The 20,139-nt window shown below is 36.4% G+C and overlaps 3 protein-coding genes across 5 annotated transcripts; 2 read left to right on the plus strand and 1 right to left on the minus strand.

The window, feature by feature from the left end:
- Positions 1 to 3,815: 3,815 nt before the first annotated feature.
- Positions 3,816 to 5,159, plus strand: LOC116033333 (protein UNUSUAL FLORAL ORGANS). The gene has a single exon (XM_031276085.1). It carries the CDS (start codon positions 3,816 to 3,818, stop codon positions 5,157 to 5,159), a length of 1,344 nt encoding a protein of 447 aa, XP_031131945.1.
- Positions 5,160 to 5,359: 200 nt separating this feature from the next.
- LOC116031831 (integrator complex subunit 9 homolog) lies at positions 5,360 to 10,685 on the minus strand. 3 transcript variants are annotated; one of them, XM_031274144.1, is made up of 13 exons: positions 10,396 to 10,683; positions 9,359 to 9,410; positions 9,191 to 9,259; positions 8,921 to 9,107; positions 8,615 to 8,829; positions 7,930 to 8,256; positions 7,541 to 7,751; positions 7,094 to 7,186; positions 6,903 to 6,994; positions 6,598 to 6,715; positions 6,436 to 6,521; positions 6,264 to 6,315; positions 5,360 to 6,156 (listed from the first exon to the last, which is right to left on the minus strand). In XM_031274144.1, exons 4-13 carry the CDS (start codon positions 8,972 to 8,974, stop codon positions 5,650 to 5,652), a joined length of 1,755 nt encoding a protein of 584 aa, XP_031130004.1. In that variant the 5' UTR covers positions 8,975 to 9,107; positions 9,191 to 9,259; positions 9,359 to 9,410; positions 10,396 to 10,683; the 3' UTR covers positions 5,360 to 5,649. The 3 variants fall into 3 exon arrangements, with proteins under 3 accessions (XP_031130004.1, XP_031130003.1, XP_031130002.1); XM_031274143.1 differs by having other exon boundaries at positions 5,360 to 6,084; positions 8,921 to 9,259; positions 10,396 to 10,685; XM_031274142.1 differs by having other exon boundaries at positions 8,921 to 9,259; positions 10,396 to 10,684.
- A 4,383-nt stretch (positions 10,686 to 15,068) lies between these two features.
- Positions 15,069 to 19,337, plus strand: LOC116033478 (C-type lectin receptor-like tyrosine-protein kinase At1g52310). The gene is made up of 5 exons (XM_031276219.1): positions 15,069 to 15,271; positions 15,458 to 15,494; positions 16,619 to 17,044; positions 17,335 to 17,890; positions 18,535 to 19,337. The coding sequence occupies exons 1-5, from the start codon at positions 15,197 to 15,199 to the stop codon at positions 19,061 to 19,063; spliced, it is 1,623 nt and encodes a 540-aa protein (XP_031132079.1). The 5' UTR covers positions 15,069 to 15,196; the 3' UTR covers positions 19,064 to 19,337.
- Positions 19,338 to 20,139: the final 802 nt, after the last annotated feature.

The raw sequence follows: 20,139 nt of genomic DNA on the forward strand, positions 1-20,139 counted from the left end.
GTCACTAATAATTTTAAATTAAATTTTGAAATGTATTTTTTTTTTGTTGAATTTTATGCATGTTTAGACAAAAAAAAATTATTACTTTTTCACTTTTGTCATAAAATAAAATAACTTGAAGTCTATATGGACTCAATTACATTAGTTATATAGATTTTCTAGATCTTCTAGACTTCTATCTTTATATTTCATATGTCTTTTTGGATTATGTTTCTTACTCTTATAAATAGATATCTATTTGTATATTATAGTGAAATCTAAATGTTAAAAAAATCTCTCTTTCCCTATGTTCTTATCTCTTTAGTATTATCTTTTTTATTTCGTTTTACTCTATTATATTTCTTGAAACAAAAATAGTGAAGGTCCAAATTAAATTATAGACAGGGCCCTTGTTTTTAATGGAACGGCCCTGTATATATATATATATATATATAGGGAAGGGTTCCCGTGCGAAGACAAGTTCTCGTGCGGTAGTGCGGTAAACACACAAAAGACACACCTTAAGTGTAGAAATGCACACCTAACCTTAAGCATTAAATTTGTGCACCTTAAGTACACAAACAAAGCACCATAAGAAGGAAAATCATGCACCTTAAGATTCACAACTGACGCACCTGAAACACACAAATCGTGCACCTTAAGAAAGAAAATTGTGCACCTAAAGAAGAAAATCCACGCATAGTAAGTTTCAACAACTGACGCACCTTAAGCACACAAACCACACACCTTACGAAAAAAATCACGCACCTATTTCAACAACTAACGCACCTTAAGCTCAAAGCCATGCATCTTAAACACAAAACCACGAGCCTTAAATTTGACCTAGACATAAAAGGACCAAATTGACACCGCATTTTTTTTTAATCAACCCATCTATATATGTGTGTGTGTGTGTGTAAAATACTTGACGCTGGAAACGTGGTAAGTGTTCGACATGATAGGGAATAGGGATTGTGCACAGATGATGAGAAGAGGGTTGACCATGCTACGGAAACATAGGCGCCCGCGTACTGCACCTCACGTGGCAATGACATGAATTGAAGAAGATGGATGATCTGATTGTCAGCAAAACATCCTAATATCCTATGAAGAAACTCCCATGAATCTGTTTCTGTTAAAAAATATTAGGATGCCTCTGTCACCCCGTCATTAAATCATACCCTTGAATTGAATGGTTTGAAGAAGAAGAAGAAGAAATATATATCATCATCATCATCAAAAGTCATCTGTGATGTGCACTGAATTGAAGGATGTCCATCAATCATCTATCTGCATTTATCAACACCAACCCTGCACTGAAAGTCAAACTATATTCAATACTAACTCAGCTAGCTAGCTACTAAACCCTAACTCTCCTACCCATAGAAAATCAAATACATATATACAAATAAAAACTCATATCATATTGTTTAAAAAAACACATATCATATGAAATTGAAAAATGAGTGCTGGGTACTCGGTTGCTGGAGGAATCACGAGATGAAATGAGAAATCTTCTCATTCTTGATACTTAGATGAAATGGGGATGATGTACTTCTCTTTAATACATATTGATAGGATATTACTAGTCCGTAGTTAGGAATTAGGATATTATATTACTAGTCGTGATACCTAATCCAAGGAGTTCATTGCACATTTGAGTCCAAAATTCCCGTCTAAGATAGTAGGACTAGTGGCTTAAGAAGATTCATGTATAAGCAAAAACTGAATTGTTGGCTGTGGTGTGAAAAAAGTTAATTCGTATCTTGTTAAGAGTTAATATTCTAATCATATTATGATGTAATTAGCACAGACAATGGGTTATATTATGAAGTAATAAGAGTTCTGAATTCAATTATTGTCAAGATAAAATTATCTCTCACTTAATTATGCGGTAGATCTCATCACGTTGTAATAATAATTTTCAATTTGAATACATGATAAATGTATAGTACGATCCAATCAACTCCTCATGACTCAATTAAATATACTTAAACTAAAGACAAACCAATAAGTTGGATCACAACATATCTTTCAACTCTAAGCCCTTCATCATGATCATCATTATGTAGTGTCTGAAAATGAAAAGCAAGTTTAAGTGAGATTTGAGAATAGAATGCAAGTTGGAGAGGGTAGATGGAGAGGATTGGAGAGGGGTTTCTTGAAGGAATACACAATTTCCAAATCTGAGCAGTAATGCTTTGTCATTAAAAGGAGATTTCTTGAAGGAAAACACAAATTCTAAAAGTGGTGAGCACAACTTTTTCCATTTATGTGGGGGGTGGAAACCCTCACCTCAGCTCACTGCAATAATAATCATAATAAAGAGATTGACATGATCGAACAACACATTGCACTTTCTCTGTCTTTGGGGCCCTCCATCTCTTCTTATGCTCCTGGCCTGCTTTTCTCACTCAGATTTGCTTCAATTCCCTAGCATAACATAACCAAACTAAACTAAACAACACCCAAGAGAGTCCTGCTGGGAAGAGAATTAATATCATTACTCGATAGTTGAAAATAGTAAGTTAGAAGGTTTAAATAAGAGCTAAGCTAAGCAACCTCAATAGTAAGATTTTTTTTGTTATCAGGTGGAAGAGAGGGTTATATGCATGTGGAGTTTGAACAATTAAGAAAATTACTTACTTTCTCATTAAGGTGATAAAGCTCTCTAGTATATTACTTTTCTGTTAGCATTAATGTAAGGTGAGTGATTAGATTTTCTTCTTAAAAACAAAAACAAAAAAAAAAAAAAACAAACAAACAAAAACAAACAAACAAACAAACAAACAATTTATGAGTTATGACAGCCTTAAGCTGAAAAGAAAAAAAGTTTTTAATAATTATTAGGGTTTTGTAACCATGTTTTTAGATAATTTAATTAATATATAAACAAAATATTTTAACCACAAAACACTAATGATTACATGAATCCATTCTCTTTTTACCTTTCCAGTCCCTCAGCTTTTGCAGATCCATGATAAAAAATAAAATTTGCGTATTCCCCATGCTAATAAGCTAACACTGAAAGTGCGACTCTGATCAAAGTTAAAGAACAATAATTATTGTATTGATACCTTCAATTCACAGCAACCTAAGGATCGGAGCAAACTAACTAGAACCAACCTATTTAAAATGCAATTGGAAAAGAGGGTTTTAGTATTTAAAAACAATGAAAGAAGACATCAAAAAACATCATAGAACAAATAAGCTTCAAGATGTCTGTCTATATATATACTTAGCTTACAAGATTATATTGGTCATACTAAGAACTATAGTGTTGTTTTATGTTTAAGTATGTACATGAGTGTGTTGTGCGTCTATCTGTTGATGTCCTTAAGTCTGGTGTTTGACAAGAAAACACTGAAATGATAGATGGATCAATCAAGAGGGCAGGGAAGACTTGTACAGTTTTTACTTCAGAAAAAATAGAGAATAATGCATAAAGAAAGCAAGAAAATAAAATGATTTTCTTCCTATATAAGCATTGGTCCTCTCTTCAAAAGAAGCAACCAAAGAGTAAAAGAAGACAAGTGAAGCAAAAAGAACACACCTTTCTGCCAGCCTACTCTTTTCTGGTTTCTTCCTCTTTGGTGAAACTATCCCTCTTGCCTCCATTTCCTTAACAATATAATAGCCCCTCTCTTGAATGTTTTTTTATGCACTGAAATTGGGAAACCTCCATTATTTTAGTGAGATCTATCTATCTGCAGTTATCTTTGTTAAAAGCTAGCAAACCTTAACTTTCCCTTTTGCCACTTCTTTCTTGCCCTCTCTTCTGCCTCCAAAGTAGAAACCTTTGTGCTTAATTCTTAACTTTCCAAAACAGCACCAAAATGGAAGCTTTTCATTCCACAATTGGGATGCCCTTTCCATATGGCTTTCCCACCACTACAGTAATGAACATGTGTGGGACCACAAACCCCATGTCCACCCCATGGATGGATAGTAGAATTTGGAGTAGGCTCCCTCAGAGGCTGATAGATAGGATCATTGCCTTCCTTCCCCCACCGGCTTTTTTCCGGGCTAGATCAGTCTGCAAGAGATGGTATAGCCTTCTCTTCTCCACCACCTTTCTTGAATTGTATCTCCAGGTATCCCCACATTGCCACTGGTTCATATTCTTCAAGCATAAGAGCTTGAAAAGCTACATTTATAGGAGCAACAACAGTACTAGTAGCAGTGGATATGATAATAGAGCAGTGTATGAAGGGTACCTGTTTGATCCCCACACGCTTACATGGTACCGCCTTTCATTCCCTTTAATCCCACCGGGGTTTTCTCCGGCCACTTCCTCCGGTGGCCTGATTGGTTGGGTTTCTGAGGAGGCTGGCTCAAAGAACATCCTTTTATCCAATCCCCTTGTTGGGTCTTTAATCCCAATTCCCCCAACTCTAAGGCCTAGGCTCTACCCTTCCATTGGACTAAACATTACAGACTCCTCTATAGATTTGGCAGTGGCCGGTGACGACTTGATATCCCCTTACGCCGTCAAGAATCTAACCACAGAGAGCTTCCACATCGACGCGAATGGGTTCTACTCCATATGGGGCACAACCTCCTCTCTCCCGAGGCTCTGCAGCTTCGAATCGGGGGAGATGGTGTACTCAGAGGGGAGATTTTACTGCATGAATTACAGCCCTTTCAGCGTCCTCTCCTACGACATTTCGTCGAACACCTGGTGCAAAATCCAAGCCCCGATGCGACGATTCCTCCGCTCCCCAAACTTGGTGGAGAGCGGCGGGCGGCTGATCATGGTGGCCGCCGTGGAGAAGAGCAACCTGAACGTCCCCCGAAGCCTGCGCCTGTGGGGCCTACAGGATTGCGGGACAACGTGGGCGGAGATCGAGAGGATGCCGCAACAGCTGTACGCGCAGTTCGCGGAAATTGAGAACGCGCAGGGATTCAACTGCGTAGGGCACGGGGAGTTCGTGGTGATTATGATCAAGAATTCCGACAAGGCTCTCCTGTTTGATTTCGGTAGAAAGAGGTGGGTGTGGGTCCCTCCTTGCCCTTTCGTTCATCAAGATTCGACCTTTGGCGGCGGCGGATATGGAGATCAAGGCGGCGCTGGGTGTGGAAATGAGTTGCATGGGTTTGCATATGAGCCTAGACTAGCTGCGCCTGTAACTGCACTTCTTGATCAGTTCACACTTCCCTTTCAGTCTTTCACTGGCTAGTGCTAGTGCTTTGGTAATTTAAGCAAATCACTGTACTGCATGGATCCTTTTCATTTTTGATGACTACGTGTCATAATATTATTAAGTAATTGGTTTTCTTATGTTAGTAGGTTGGGGTATGAGTTTTAGCCTTTAGGGGTGTAATTTCTGGCTATCCTTGCAACTATAATTATCAAATATAATAGTGAAAACCCTGAATCTAATTTCAATTTAAATATAAATATTAAATTTAAATATAAATATTCTCTCACATCATAGTGTATTCCTAAATTCTAAATAGTTTTCAACCCTGAGTAACAAGTTTTGGTACGAGACAAATTCATACCACTCTTCTTGGTAAAGTTTGAACTCGGGCACTGTGATTGCTAGCAGAATAGGTAATTAACCTTATTTTGAATTGGTCAACCAACTGAGATGCAGTTGTGGTTCTGGGTGAATGTGTCTAATCTTGAATATAGGGCAGATGTGCGATGAAAACAACTCCGATCCCTCAAATGCCATCTAAAATGCTACAAACAGACTCAGATATCCGTGAGGCAAAATTCTCATCAGCGGTGAAGATCACAGTTCTTTCTGCTGTAACTTCAATCAACGCTTCATTAGGCTCCGAGACATGTATTGTGGAAGCACTCTCCGGTCCTGCTTGTTCTATGGTTGCTTTGATTCCCATCTTCTGTAATGCGGCCACAAGCAAGTCTGGGTTGGTCTTGCCCCAATAGACCACTGGCCTAGTTTTCGTCGATATTATTTGATCATTTCCAATGACCAACTGATACTTCCCCCTATCTATGACCAACTCTCCCTTTAATCTTGCGATTTCCTTGTCTTCTTGCATGGGCTTTGTGCAATGGAGTAACCGCGAAACCAGGTCGACACCAAGATGTAGATCTGAACCCTGCTTCAGCTTGGGTATAACCAGAGCCTCCTTTTCAGAGAAATAGCTAAATGAATATGTGTGGTTCAAATGGCTAAAATGTGATCTCAAAGTTTCAGGAAGCTGAATAAAGCAACAAAAATTATTAGAGAAATCATGAGATAATAGTCATTAGTATCTAGCAGTGCACTTTTGATGTATAACAAACGAAATCATGTTCACAAGATTACCAGAACGTGCTTTGGTTGCAGGGCTTTCAGTAAATATGGAGCTTTCTTTAGACTACAAAAAGGTATAAATATAGAACACCAGTTAGAAGGTGCCAAATGAAAGAGCTTAGAGCTCGATACACAGTATGTACTCAAATCACAGGTAGATATTCACAAGAGAGAGATACCTTACTTTATTCCAGAAAGAAATGTGCACTGCAGGACCTTCATTGCCATTGGCTTGAAAGGCAAAAAAGACAAATTGGCATCAGCTCCTTCCTGGAAATGTTCAAATGTAATAATCAGCATATTATGAGTTTATTAATTATGGAGTAAACTGCAGACAGGAAAGCACCTCCATAACAAGCAATGAGTTTGGATCTGCACACCAGCGGCGAAGCAAATGAACAACAGGTCCTAATCGCAGACTCCAATGCGGACAAAATATTATACAAGGTTCCTGCCAACTTGTTCTATGCACAGAACATTAGTCATAAAGTTAATAATGCTGATAGATGGTGAAACAATAGAAGTTTTACTGAAACATATGAGTCACAGGTCCTAATCACATACTCCAATACAGTAACATTTCCCCAAAATACATTCAAGCTAATGCATATAATTACAAGTTGTCCACTACACAGGAAGAATTTATCTTACAATAACTCTGGAGAATGAATTGCGGGAAACAGCTGGAGCCTTTTGCCATTCAACAGCTCAACATGGGAAAATAGAGATTCCCCGGCATATAACTACAGGACCCATATAAGTGGAAAGTTAGCCTCAAGTATTATTCCCTAGAAAAGGGACATTAAGACAATTTTAATCAGATAAGCACTTAAATAGCATACCCTGTCTTGTTTTTGCTTGCACAACCATTCTGGTATGACATTTGAAAAGGCCAATAACTCTTTAGCTACAGAAGAAATGAAAAATATGGGAACCTAAAGAAGAATGAAAAGTATCAAATTCAAAATCATTAGATTTAAAGGAAACAAGATCTGAAATTTGAATTTAGTATTAGGCTAAGAAATAATACTACAAGACTGAGCCAATATTCTCTCAAAGGAGTGCAATTCAATGGCCTAATCTTAGTAAAATTTATAGCAAAAGGCTAATTCTTCAGTTTCACATCTCCATTTAATAGAAAACATTTAAAAAGGCCCAGGGCAGCATTGCAGTGAAAAAGTAAATTACAGTAAGCAGCCTACTTTCTGACCCTTCTGATATGCTAGACATCAGTATCCATCTAAAAAACTGTTGGCATTTATGAATAAATGCCTCTGTTAGAAACATACCTTCAAATTTGAAGATTCTAAGAGAAGTCCTACATTCTCCAGTAGCTGCAACATAATACCCGGTCGTCCAATGGGAATAAGGACTGATCCTCCAGCATTAACAGAGTCCAAAACACATGAACATAGAAAATCTATTTTCTCCATCTCTTCTGTGTACTCACTAGAATCAAGCAAGTATTTGGCTGTCACTTCCAAAGAAAAATCACTGCCACTGCACAAGTTTGTCCAAATTTAAGGAAATTTTAGTTATCCCTCCAGTGAATATTGGAGTGGAGGGAGAAACAGTAATTACAGCACAAATCATAAAAATGCTATACATCTGCATGAATCAGGCTGTGTGTATGTGTGTCTGACATACACATAAACATCCCGTAGCCCGCAGGAGGTACCTTGAATTGGAGAAATCATTACAAGGGGGCGTACATCTACTGTTGTCACCATCCACATTGTCAACATCCGAAGGTGCATAGCCAGAGTATAACAATATATCACTTTTTTGAAGAGAAAAATAATCAAAACTCATTGCAGTTGCTGATGCAAAGACAGATCCTGAAAGATATGTGATGCTTCCTTTTGGACTGACAATGGTCCAATTACAAGCACCAATCTCTAAACCAGAACTTAATGCTTTTAAGCTTAAGGTGCCACTATAGAAGGTTTCTTCGGCATATTTAAGAGACTGAACCTTCTGTATGCAACTCTTGACTTCTGCTGCACTGAAAAGATTTAGGTTTTAGATCCTCAACTCCTCAAGCATAAATACCAGCAGTTCGGCTAATGGGTACGGGGTCACGGGTCACCCAATTCTTTTCTTTAAAAAAAATTGTGAGGGAAAAAGTGAAAATAATAATAATAAATACTGTAATTAGACATAGAAACTAGAATATTTGGGCATAGGAGAACGCACATGAAAAACTTGGATGAAAATAACCAAAAAGTGAAAAAATATATATATATCAAATATGTACAACAAATTCCAATCAAATTATAAAGAGTAAGAAAAATTCATGTCACTGTGGAAAAGAGGTGAAGAATAAATAGAATTTTGCTGTTAGGCAAATATCATACTATTACCTGTACAATGGCATCCACCCACCAAGATCTATCCCATGTTTGCCCAAAACAATCTCCTTCAGTTCCAAGGGAAGCAACTCAAGTTTTTCCCAATTCACCCATTCTGGGAAAGCAGACTCTTGGGCTCCATAGAATTGCCTCAACTCCATATGGATAGCGACAAGGTCCTCCATTATTAGCTGACCAAGTCTAGCAGCAGCTTCTGTTGCATATATCTGATAACATAACACATCACACTATTTTCAATAAGCCGGACCATAGGGAAAACTGAAATGTTAACTAAGTGACAAGTTCAATTTTAATTACCTTCGCGGAAAAGTCTTTGTCACGAGTAAGATATGGTAACCCTAGCAGGCCCATTGGACTTGTGATCAACACAACATCTATGAAAGATGTATTGAAAAGGTTCAACCTTTCAACAGTTTTATACCATGGTTCTGAATGTATTAAACTAGTGGCATCAAGACATTTTCCAGTCTGTGGTACAATTTGTCTATCAAGCAAGGAAGGTGGATCAGTTGGCAGTGGAGAAAAGACTGAAAGAGCTGAAAGGTCCAAAGGGCAATCAAATAACACCTGGAAACCGCAAATATTGAGAATGTGGCATGGTGGGAAATGATAACCCTGACCCTTGCTTAAACATGTCTGCACACAAGTTGAATCCATAAATGAACAGAATAAGAGTAATTCTACGCCCAGCAGGAATGAACAATGAAACAAGTTTTTGAGAGGGGAGAGACTTACAAGCTTCATAGGGCTTAAGGATAAGCAAGTCAGAGCTAAAGTTCTCCTAAACCTGTATAAAAATAAAATAAGTAAATAAATAAGGCAATTATAGTGAGAAGTAAATTCTGAAACGATGTACTTGTATAAATGTAGACTCTCATTTGTAGAAAGGGGCCATGAACTTTGACCAGAGAACTCCACATTTTCTCCACAAACTTCTAGGGAGAGAATTCTACAACAAAATTGTCAAAATTCCTCCATGAAATGTTACATATACACTATAAAATTCCTCCACAAACTTTACACTATGGATAATCAAGACTCAACTTTTTTACAGGCTACTTTTTAGACTAATTCTAATGATGGAGGAATTTTTCTGTCCTGTTAAAGTTTTTAGAAAATAATTTAAAAAAAAAAAAAAAAAAGACAATATGAAATTTCAATGAGAAGTAAACTCTGGAATTTAAAGTTTTTAGAAAATAATTACAAACAAGACAATATGAAATTTCAATGAGAAGTAAACTCTGGAATTCTATACTTGTTCAACTGAACTGATCAAATTCCTGCAAAGTTGTATACTGCTACCTGAAAATTTTCACCAATCTCTATAATAGATAACCAAAACCAAAAAATACGAGTAAACTTATCCCAATTTCCAAACCATGGTTTATTGGTTAGAGCTGAGCTGTTTGCATATAGCTATATATGCTGTAAAAATGTTGGTAAAGTAGTGACAATATTTTTTATGACATTTATTTTCATCACAAACACATTTTTGGTGGTGATGCTATTGTGAAGTCCATTATACTTCGCAATGTTTCATGACATACTTTTTCCCTTAACTGGCATTTATTTTAGTGAAAACTGTATACTTCTATGTCAAATTAATGTGTGGCTAAATAAAAGCATAGTTATATATACTTAAGCAATACATCAAGCACCTTATAGGCAATATGGACTTTTCAGTTAGCCAGAAAATTCGGGGCGAGGAAAGAATGCAGAAAAAGGATTTGGATTAAAATGCACTGATCATGAGCGAAATACTTGGTTCTTACCGTGAAAGCCAGCAAATTTCCTGCCGGAACTAGCCTGAAAGTCTTTGATTCTGATTCCAAGCTGCAACAGATACACTCTTTCTGGAGATTCAGTCTTTGCGAAGATCCTGTGGGATTGGTACCGGTTCCAGGGCGTAAGGCCGAGAATTCGAACTAGTTCTGGCGGGAAAAGAAAAAAGCTGCCTGATCCTGCGGCTATGGAGGAACGAAGCTCAATATATCTGTTTTTGTTGGGGAGCTTGATTGCACTTTGGCTAAAAGTTTCACGACTAATTTGGTCGTTTTTCTATTGAAAAAAAATTATAATATAAAATTCAGAAAGGTGATTTAAAATCTAACTGTTTTTTCAGGAGTTGTAGATTTTTTGGAGGAAAAAAAACTGTGAAATTATGGGAGCATAACGGTGAGGTTAAAGTAACTAGTATTGTTAAAAAAAAAGTAACTATTATTGTGGAAAGAAGTTTTTATTTAGAAAATAATATTTATTGAGAGATTGAAATTAAAATAATAAAGTAAATATAAAAAGTATATAAAATATTAATGACATAATAGTTCTAAATAAACATTTTAAATGTTTCGTTTAAAAAAAAAAAGCATTTTAAATGTTGTAATTAAAAGCATTTTACCTTAATGAAAATTTGAATTAGAGTGGTTGAAATTTTGTGAGTGGTTGGAACGTTGTGATTGAATCATCTCTTCGTGAGTGCCACATGTCACACGAGAGTAGTGAGCGCCCTGGGGAGAATATCTTCCTCCCCCTTCTTTCTCCCCTCTAATCCTTTTTTTTTTTTTTGAAATATTCTCTCCCTTTCTCCCTTTTTCTCTTTCATTAGAAATGCTGTTATAAACACTCTAAAGGACCATATATGTGGCTGGAAGGGGATTTTAGAGTGTTTTATTTTTAGGATCATTTTATTGGCTTTGAAGTTTGAAGTTTTCCAAAATATTTTCAAGGGCTTACCATTTTTACATAAATATGAGTTTTTTTTTTATTAAAAAAAAAACAAAACTAAAGCTAATATAATTCATAAGAATGCAAACTCAACACATGATCAAGAAAAGAGGGCTGAGCATTAATCCACTCTATACAGCCTAACATAGAACGTACCTCTCTAGCTAGCCAACGTATGAGTAACATGTTACAAGGTTGATCTCGAAAATACAAGGAAATAACGGAAATACAAACAAAAAATTATCCACGAAGGATAATATTACAGGAAATATCACAACCTACAAAAAGGTTGAAAACCTGAACTACGGTTGAGGATGAAATCCGGACGATCTCGGGTGGTTGGAAGCACGAGTCGTGTTGCCACTCTCCTTAAAACCTTATTTACCGCCTCCCGGGGTGCTGGAGCGTTGCGGTCTAGGTTTCCCAGGATAAAACGTACTACGATCCAATCGTTCGAGCACACGAACTTGGATCCGGCGAACTAGGAACGTGGGTTCAACGCAGGTGGCTAGAAGGAAATGTGAGCAGAGTTTTGAGGAGAAAGCAGTGTATTGCAGTGTGTTCTTGGTGTGTTCCAAACCTGCTGCTCACAACGAATATATAGTGGAGGAAATGGATCATAGCATTAATCATGGCATTGATAATCCATTTGTAACCTCCTCCCACTAGCAGAATACTTAATTCTGTCATTAGCACACATTTACACCCACTACTAAGTCCATTATTCACGAAATAACTCTGAAAATAATGATTAGAATTAATCAAATTAATTCCGTAATATCAAGAGTCATTTCTGAACGGACACAGTAGGTGAAACGTCGCGTTCGAGGGTTACTGGAGTCGCAGTGCGAGACATGGTTCAGACTGTGAACCATCGAGACATCGCCGTGCCGCGAGACGTCGAGAAGTGCAAGCTTCGAGACATCATGCCGGTAGCGAGACATTGGACGCGCGCGCCAGCCCGGGCCGCGCGACATCGCACGACCTTCGAGAGGTCGATTCCGCTGAGCTTCGAGACGTCGAACTACCTCTCGAGGTTAGCTCATTTGACGTTGAACTACCTCTCGAGGTCAGTTCGAGGTGGAAAACTCGTTCGGAATTTTGGCATTTGATGTCGAACTACCTCTCGAGGTCAGTTCAAGGTGGAAAACTCGTTCGGAATTTTGGCATAACTTATGCCCGCAAGGCCACTTTTCCGAACGACATTCGTGCCCGCACACACAAGTTCAAGCCTTTCCGAACTCATTTTGGGATTTGATTTGCACAACCCCCCCTACGCGCGAGAGAGAGCCTCTATGCCATACAAGTCAATTAGCCTTAAAAAGGCTCTTGTATTTATAGTGGGGCAAATCTTCATTCCCAACCAATGTGGGACAAAGCTAATAAGCTTTTCCTCACTTAAAATTCCATCTCAAATGGGTCTACTTTGAGAACCAATTTCTCATTCACCCATTATCCATTTTGAGCGTATAATATATCGATCTCTTCGTCTCACTACGAAGAATCCGAATCCACTTTGACCCGACCCAAATCGGATGTGGACCCTACATATATTTATACCACAAAATGGCCACTTAAAATGCCATTTTAGTGCTATTTTTCCAACATAACATGATTCACATACCACTTAACAAAAGAAAAATTCAAACTAGCAATCGTACCTGCAATTTCTTTAACACCATGCATCCACTACACGATACATTCATACATTCAAACTTAACACACCATTCCCATAATCACCACGAATAATATACATCACTTATTGTGCGTCCATTTCCATCACATCAACACACCCTCCACCTATAACCCCTTAGCTTGATCCAACTCAAAACTTCCCAAACCTCCACCGCATCCGCCTTGCATTTGTCCTCTCAAACGCCGAGGGTTTAGGCTTAGCACAAAGGCAGCAAGAAAGGAACGGTCCACAAAAATCCCCTCACAGACGGACTACATACTTAAACCACAATATGATAACAGTTATATTCTCATCACTTATTCACTTATCACCCACCCAAACCTTATGCAAATCATAGCTTCAATGGATTAAGCAGCACATGAATATGAGCTTTTGTAATTCGATCATAATTTAGATATCAATTGTTTACGGTTTAAATATTTTTTTTAATTCATGCATGACTTAAATATCACCATCTTAGCTAGTGGTCTAAACACGACATTTGGGATTTGAATACTAGTATTTCATAGTGTGAACGGTTATATTTCATTAGTTGAATTTCAACTTCTATATAGTCTATTATAATAATAATAATAATAATATTGTTATTATTATACAGCGCCACTGCCTCATTTATTAATTTGGTTTGTTAATTTTTTATATAAAAAAAATTAGTAGAATAAAATTTTCAACTATTTAAAAAAAGTCGGTTACATTATTGAACTATAAAAAAATTTATATCAACTCTCAAACACTTAAACAAGTGCAATTAGAACATTTATTTTACTTATAGATTACGGAGTACATGTTCTTACAAATTATATACGTTGACATGACTTTCATGTGTAATTTTCTTTATATGCATAAATGCTATATAGACTATTTTAATTTATTTAAATAAAATTAAATAAAAGTACAAGTTCTGTTGACGTGATTTTCAAATGGCATCAAGTCATCAACGTATACAACGAAAATTATACCTGAAAGTCATGATAACATAACATGCAGCAATAACATGTAATATAAAGTTTTTTTTAATTATAAATTTGGGAGTGTAATAAAGATTTTTTTTATAAATAATTCGAGGGTTTATTGGGGCTATTATTTATTTATTTATTTATTTGTTTGTTTGTTTATTATTATGTCATATTCTTTATCGATAAAGTCTAACCAGTTTCCTCCCGCTTTCATTGACTATTGCTAACATGACCTCATTCTAGTATTCAGCTCCCTGGTTTCAACTTTCAATCACAATACAGAAAAATATATAGAAATTATTCTACCTTGACTTGGGCTTATGAAAGAATATATATATTGATTGGTGCTATTAGGGGGTCTTGTAAGAATTTAGAGAGAGTAAATTCTCACATTCTCAAAATAATATATATAAAATCTTATAAGATATAACACTAAAGTAGAGTTGATTTTTAATTTTGATTTTGTTAGCTAAAAAATATAATGAGTCAAAATATGCATTGAAGTATTGAACTACACATAAAAATAGAATTCTGTTATCCAAATAAAAAAAATACAATTATCTTATTAAACAAGCCAAATTCGTTATGACGTGATAATTAAACTTTAAATAAATTCATTTTAATAATTTTAAATAAAATAAAAGAAAAGAAAAAATCAACTCCTTTGTTTATGGCGAGAGACCAAGTGTTAATGTTGTTAAAATAATTTTTTTATAAAATTAAAATTTCAAAGATTGATCGTCATGACAACAAAGAACCAACAGTGTGTGTGTGTATTGGTATAGGAAATGAAAGTACATACTACTTTTGATTTAATTGTAGGAATTAAATTATTTAAAAAATAAATTACAATTTTTGGATTGAATAACTAATTAAATTATATTTTTGTGTATAGTTTAATAATTATTTGACTAGTATTAAAAATTAAAAATAATAATTATTTGACTATTTGACTCTTGTTCTAAAAATATATATATAATGATAATTTATAATTTATAATATAAAGAAAATAGGAGGAAAAAGGGAGAGAAGAAACAGTTGAATGAGGAGACAAGGGGAGTTGAGAAATAACTACCCTTGTCAGAACGCAAAAGACCTACCAAAGTCTTCCTACCAATAGACTCAACCTTGAAATGTGAAATTCTGAAGCTAATCACAAAACCCTAACCCCCATTTTCTTCTTTTCTGCTCTCCGAAATGCTCAACTGTTTCCTGCTCTCTCTGCTCCTCGCAATCTCCTGCTTTCTGCTTCGATCCGGGGCTTCATACTCTGTGAGTCAATGCCATACTCGTTCACTGTTCAATTTCTTACTCTTTCTTTTTGTTTTTGTTTTTAATTTTGCAGTGAAATTGGGGAAAAAGGGTATACTTTTGTGTATGTACGTTAGGTTCGATGTGTAATTGAAGTAATTTTAGAGGATTTTTCAGTTTTACTTATCATAAGTTTCCCTTTTTCAGGTTTCTAACTCCTCTCAAAACCTAGCTCAAGTTAAAGGTAAGATTTTTATTTATTTATTTATTTTGAGTGCTACAAAATTTTATTTTCTGCTGCTTGTTGAGATAATTTGAGAACTTGATTGTGTCTGTGACACAAAGCGATTTAAGTTTAACAAAATATTATCTTTGTGTATGCAAGTGAGTGGAATGGTTAAAGAAAGTATGGGAAAGATTCTAAGGGAATCAAGTTATCTGTTTATATTGCTTCTTTCTCTGTTTCTGATATATGTGCTTATGGAGAATAGGGATGGTAACAGGGTGGGGCAGGGAGTACACTACCTGTCCCCAAACACCGCCCAGTTCCTGCCAGAGAATGGAAATCTTTCCCATCCCCATCCCTGCAGGGAATTTTCTGGGACAGGAAAATCTCCACCCTCGGTCAACCTCTAGTTAAACTAGTACAATTCTTAATATTTATGTAAAGAAAAATTCAAAATATTAAGTTTTTAATCTTAAAATACTTCAAATTTCTTCGAATTCTCAACGACAACCAAAATGCCAAATACAAAATACAAATAGTCTTCAAGCAAATAAGAACACAAATACATAATTACAAAATACCAACACATCTGATAGCTGAAGCAAGAGTCTTGATAGATGTGCAGTTGTGTGAGGACAATTTGAGCAAGAATTGATTAAAATTTGTCTTCAAGTGGTGTACATTACTAACTCCAGGGCTTTGGTGATGATAGGTCTTATATAGGATATAAGCCACAATGCTCAACAATCAATATACCTTTTAAATAATGTTTTTCTTTGGAAAGCATAGCAAATTTCTTATCTTTACAACAAGGAATTATTAATAAAATTTAATTCAAACATTTGAGGAATCCAATGTGCTGGAATAGGCCCCTTTTGTCACAACTGTAGGTGCAATTTTTCTGAAAACCAGAATGGATAGTGAATGCCTTTTTCTCTGACAACATTCTAGTCTTGATTGTCTGCGAGAGGATATGGCACCAAAAAGCTGTGGAGTAACTTTTGTGTTTAATATCTTCAAATATTTCTCTCATTGGGATTAAATATTTGATGTGCCTGAAAATTATATTACAATTGTTTAAGGGTATGTATTCTATCCATTTGCCTAGCTCATTCTGAAAAGACTGTTCTTTTTGCATATAGAATCATGTGATCCTGGTTGGTCTAGTGGCCCAAGTGGGACAAAGTGTTACAAGTATATTTCAAACTCAGACTCATGGGATGACTCTGAGACTAACTGCACAAATTCTGGAGGAACACTAGCAGCTATAACATCCCTGGAAGAACTTACTTTTGTTCAGAAGCTTTGTGTTGAAGTCACAAAGGGATGCTGGGTTGGAGGAAGGAGCAGCAATAACACTGGTGGTCTGGGTTGGAAATGGTCTGATGGCACATCTAATTGGAATGTGAATCTCAGTCCTAAGGTGACTAACAACTCAAGTTGCCAGAATTTCACATGCAACATTGATAGTGCGGTGGACATCTGCACACTAGTGACAAATGGAACTTCAGTACTCATAGCTGAGAGATGCAATGTGTCTCATGCATTCATATGCATGGTTAATGCTGGTATGCTTAATTTATAAATTGTGGTGGTTTGCATTTGTTTAAGAAGATGGATTTATCATTCAGATAGTGCAATATACAATCTTGTTAACTGCATTACTATTACTTATAACTATATGATTTGAACTCTTGTTTTATATCTATTACTTTATAAATTGAAATACAAATTTTAGAGTTCATTTCTTTGTTCTTGTTATGATTATGTGTGGCAGCATCTTTGCTGAATTGTCATTATAAGTTCCAACTTTTGTATGTGGTGCTTGGTACTAACTTTCATACTTGTGGAATGTCAGGGAGCAAATGTCACAATATGCGCTGTCACAGGGAATATCTGATTATTCTTGCTGTTGTGAGTGGTTTAATCCTCTGCAGTACTATGGCTGTTGTAATATGGCTTCTCATCTATAAACGAAGTAAAAGACGTAAGAGATCACGTGCAGCATTAGCATTAGTTCCTCCATCATGGAAAATCTTTACCCGTGAGGAAATAAAGTCTATTACAAAGAATTTCAGTGAAGGAAATCGTCTCATTGGGGATGCCAAAACAGGCGGTACGTATAGTGGAGTTTTACCTGATGGATCAAGGGTGGCTGTTAAAAGGCTGAAAAGGTCTGGGTTTCAGAGAAAAAAGGAGTTCTATTCTGAAATTGGAAGGGTGGCAAGACTTCATCATCCAAACCTTGTTGCAATCAAGGGATGCTGTTACCATCATAGTGATCGCTACATAGTGTACGAATTTGTAGCAAATGGACCCTTGGATAGATGGCTGCACCATATTCCTAGAGGGGGCAGGTGTTTGGACTGGACCATGAGGATGAAAATTGCCACAACTCTTGCTCAAGGAATTGCGTAAGTACTTTTCTCCTTTGTTTAGGGGTCATATTTGCAACATAACAAAATTCAGAAGAAACCTAATAAATAGAAGATAATGTTCAAACTTTCACCAAGAGACTATACTTCAATGTCTAAACCAGCTTGTTTGGCGTGAGTGGCCGTGCACTCTCATCTCTTAAGAGAGGTCGGGAGTTCAAATCCCCTCTCGTATGAAAAAACCCAATCTGACCAGCACTTTGCCCCTTAATTGGGCCGGGCCGGTGTGAACATGGATTAGTCTAAGTATGGTATAGGCTTAAAGGTGTCTCCTATAGTTAGGGCCTGCTCAGGACACCTCGTGGTCTAACAAAAAAAAAAATACTTCAATGTCTATCATTTCTTTTGCCTCCCCAATTTTGATATTATTTCCAAGAACCTTGAAGTTGTAGATTTTTTAACAAATTCATTGTGATGGCCTCAACTATAACATAAAGTTAACTTGTATCTCCTACTATCTTGCAATGAGCCTTCTCTAGTTCTTTCTATGTGATAAACCATTCTTTTTTCCTCTAGTTCTGGTGGTTATCAAGGATTGATTTAACAAGTATTCTTTGCCATAGCTTCTTTGTCTAGCTCCCCATAAGCCTGTCTTATTTATTTCATAAATTGCAATTCAATAGGTTCCTCCATGACAAGGTGAAGCCACAAGTAGTGCATCGAGATATTCGTGCAAGTAATGTGCTCCTTGATGAGGACTTTGGTGCTCATCTCATGGGTGTTGGTCTCTCTAAATTTGTTCCATGGGAAGTAATGCATGAGAGGAGGGTCATGGCAGGCGGGACATATGGATATCTTGCTCCAGAATTTGTTTATAGAAACGAGCTTACTACAAAGAGCGATGTCTATAGCTTTGGAGTACTCTTGCTTGAAATTGTCAGCGGACGCAGGCCAGCACAAGCTGTTGACTCAGTCGGTTGGCAAAGTATATTCGAGTGGGCTACACCTCTGGTTCAAGCTCACCGCTATGTGGAGCTCTTGGATCCTCTTATATCCTCGTCTTCCTCTTCACAAATTCCCGAAGTTGGAGTAGTTCAGAAAGTAGTCGACCTCGTATACTCTTGCACACAACATGTACCATCCATGCGGCCCAGAATGTCGCACATTGTCCACCAACTGCAGCAGTTGGCCCAGCCCCCCATTGTAAAGTAAGTTAAATTTGTAGTTGCCTAGCTAGCTAGATTGTAATTCATATTTAGAGGACACATGTGGGTGGGTGTTTTTCTCTACCCCTATTAGCTCTAGTTTTCTAAATGTCAGGTAAAATAGAGGGGAATAACAAAAACTAAAAATAGCAGTCTCAATGTTTAGCTAGTTGTAGGGTTGAATGCATGATGAACTGTTGTCTGTCTAATCTTTTGTATTTCTGGGAATCAACTTCTGATTTTATACCAATTTCAGAACTAAACTTTATACCCCAGCTTAATATAATTTTTTAAGGGTCAAAAGATAAAAACACTAATTATTTAGTTACATAATTTTTTGTGAGAAGTACAGTATTCATTTTAAAATGGATTAGTTTTTTTTTTTTTTTTTTTTTTAGTTCTACTGACTCGGTTACAATGTAGTATCTGTTCATAAAAATGGATTAGTTATATCTATACAAAATAATTAATAAATTATTAGTGAAATCAATTTAAATAATCACTAAACAAGGCAAATTATTGTGTGGACCATGAAAGATACATTTTTTTTATTTTTTATTTTATGAAACCAACACAAGTAGGATATATTAATCAACGTCAGCAGATAACACATTACAAAGATAGGATGGAGGGTTGGAAAACCACTCCGAACAACCAGACATAGAAACGGACTGCTTAGCAATAGTGTGAGCAGCTCGATTCGCTGATCGTTTAGTAAAAGCTAAAAACACATGAGAAAAAGTAGTGAATAGGTTTTTAATATCACCAATAATCAAATTGAAGGCTGAGTCTCCCATATTATGAGGCAAGCTTTGAACCACCTTCAACGCATCAGTCTCAACATGGACATTATCCCATCGGAGTTCTTTGATCCAGCTCAAGGCCGGCCTCACGCACCGCTACAGCTTCTGCCTCTCTTGGTGTGAAGTTGCCATTCCTCTTGCTGCCACGAATGCTCCGGAGCTATCGCGAATTACGCATCCAAAACCCATCTTTGCTCTATCCTTATCAATGGCCGCATCGACATTCAACTATATTTTTAGCTTTTCATTTTTAGCTTCTATATTTTAATTAGCTAATTTA

Source organism: Ipomoea triloba, chromosome 10, assembly GCF_003576645.1.
Source record: "Ipomoea triloba cultivar NCNSP0323 chromosome 10, ASM357664v1".
NCBI classification, from domain to species: domain Eukaryota; kingdom Viridiplantae; phylum Streptophyta; class Magnoliopsida; order Solanales; family Convolvulaceae; genus Ipomoea; species Ipomoea triloba.

What these genes read in the sequence shown, in the direction of transcription:
- LOC116033333 (XM_031276085.1), top strand. Translation starts at nt 3,816, where the DNA reads ATGGAAGCTTTTCATTCCACAATTGGGATGCCCTTTCCATATGGCTTT.
- LOC116031831 (XM_031274142.1), bottom strand. An exon ending in ATTCATTCTCCAGAGTTATT is followed by an intron (nt 6,716 to 6,902) that starts GTAAGATAAATT and finishes TTCTGTGCATAG; the next exon opens with AACAAGTTGGCAGGAACCTT. An exon ending in ACTCATTGCTTGTTATGGAG is followed by an intron (nt 6,522 to 6,597) that starts GTGCTTTCCTGT and finishes GAACATTTCCAG; the next exon opens with GAAGGAGCTGATGCCAATTT.
- LOC116033478 (XM_031276219.1), top strand. Translation starts at nt 15,197, where the DNA reads ATGCTCAACTGTTTCCTGCTCTCTCTGCTCCTCGCAATCTCCTGCTTT. An exon ending in CATATGCATGGTTAATGCTG is followed by an intron (nt 17,045 to 17,334) that starts GTATGCTTAATT and finishes GTGGAATGTCAG; the next exon opens with GGAGCAAATGTCACAATATG. An exon ending in ACTCTTGCTCAAGGAATTGC is followed by an intron (nt 17,891 to 18,534) that starts GTAAGTACTTTT and finishes GCAATTCAATAG; the next exon opens with GTTCCTCCATGACAAGGTGA.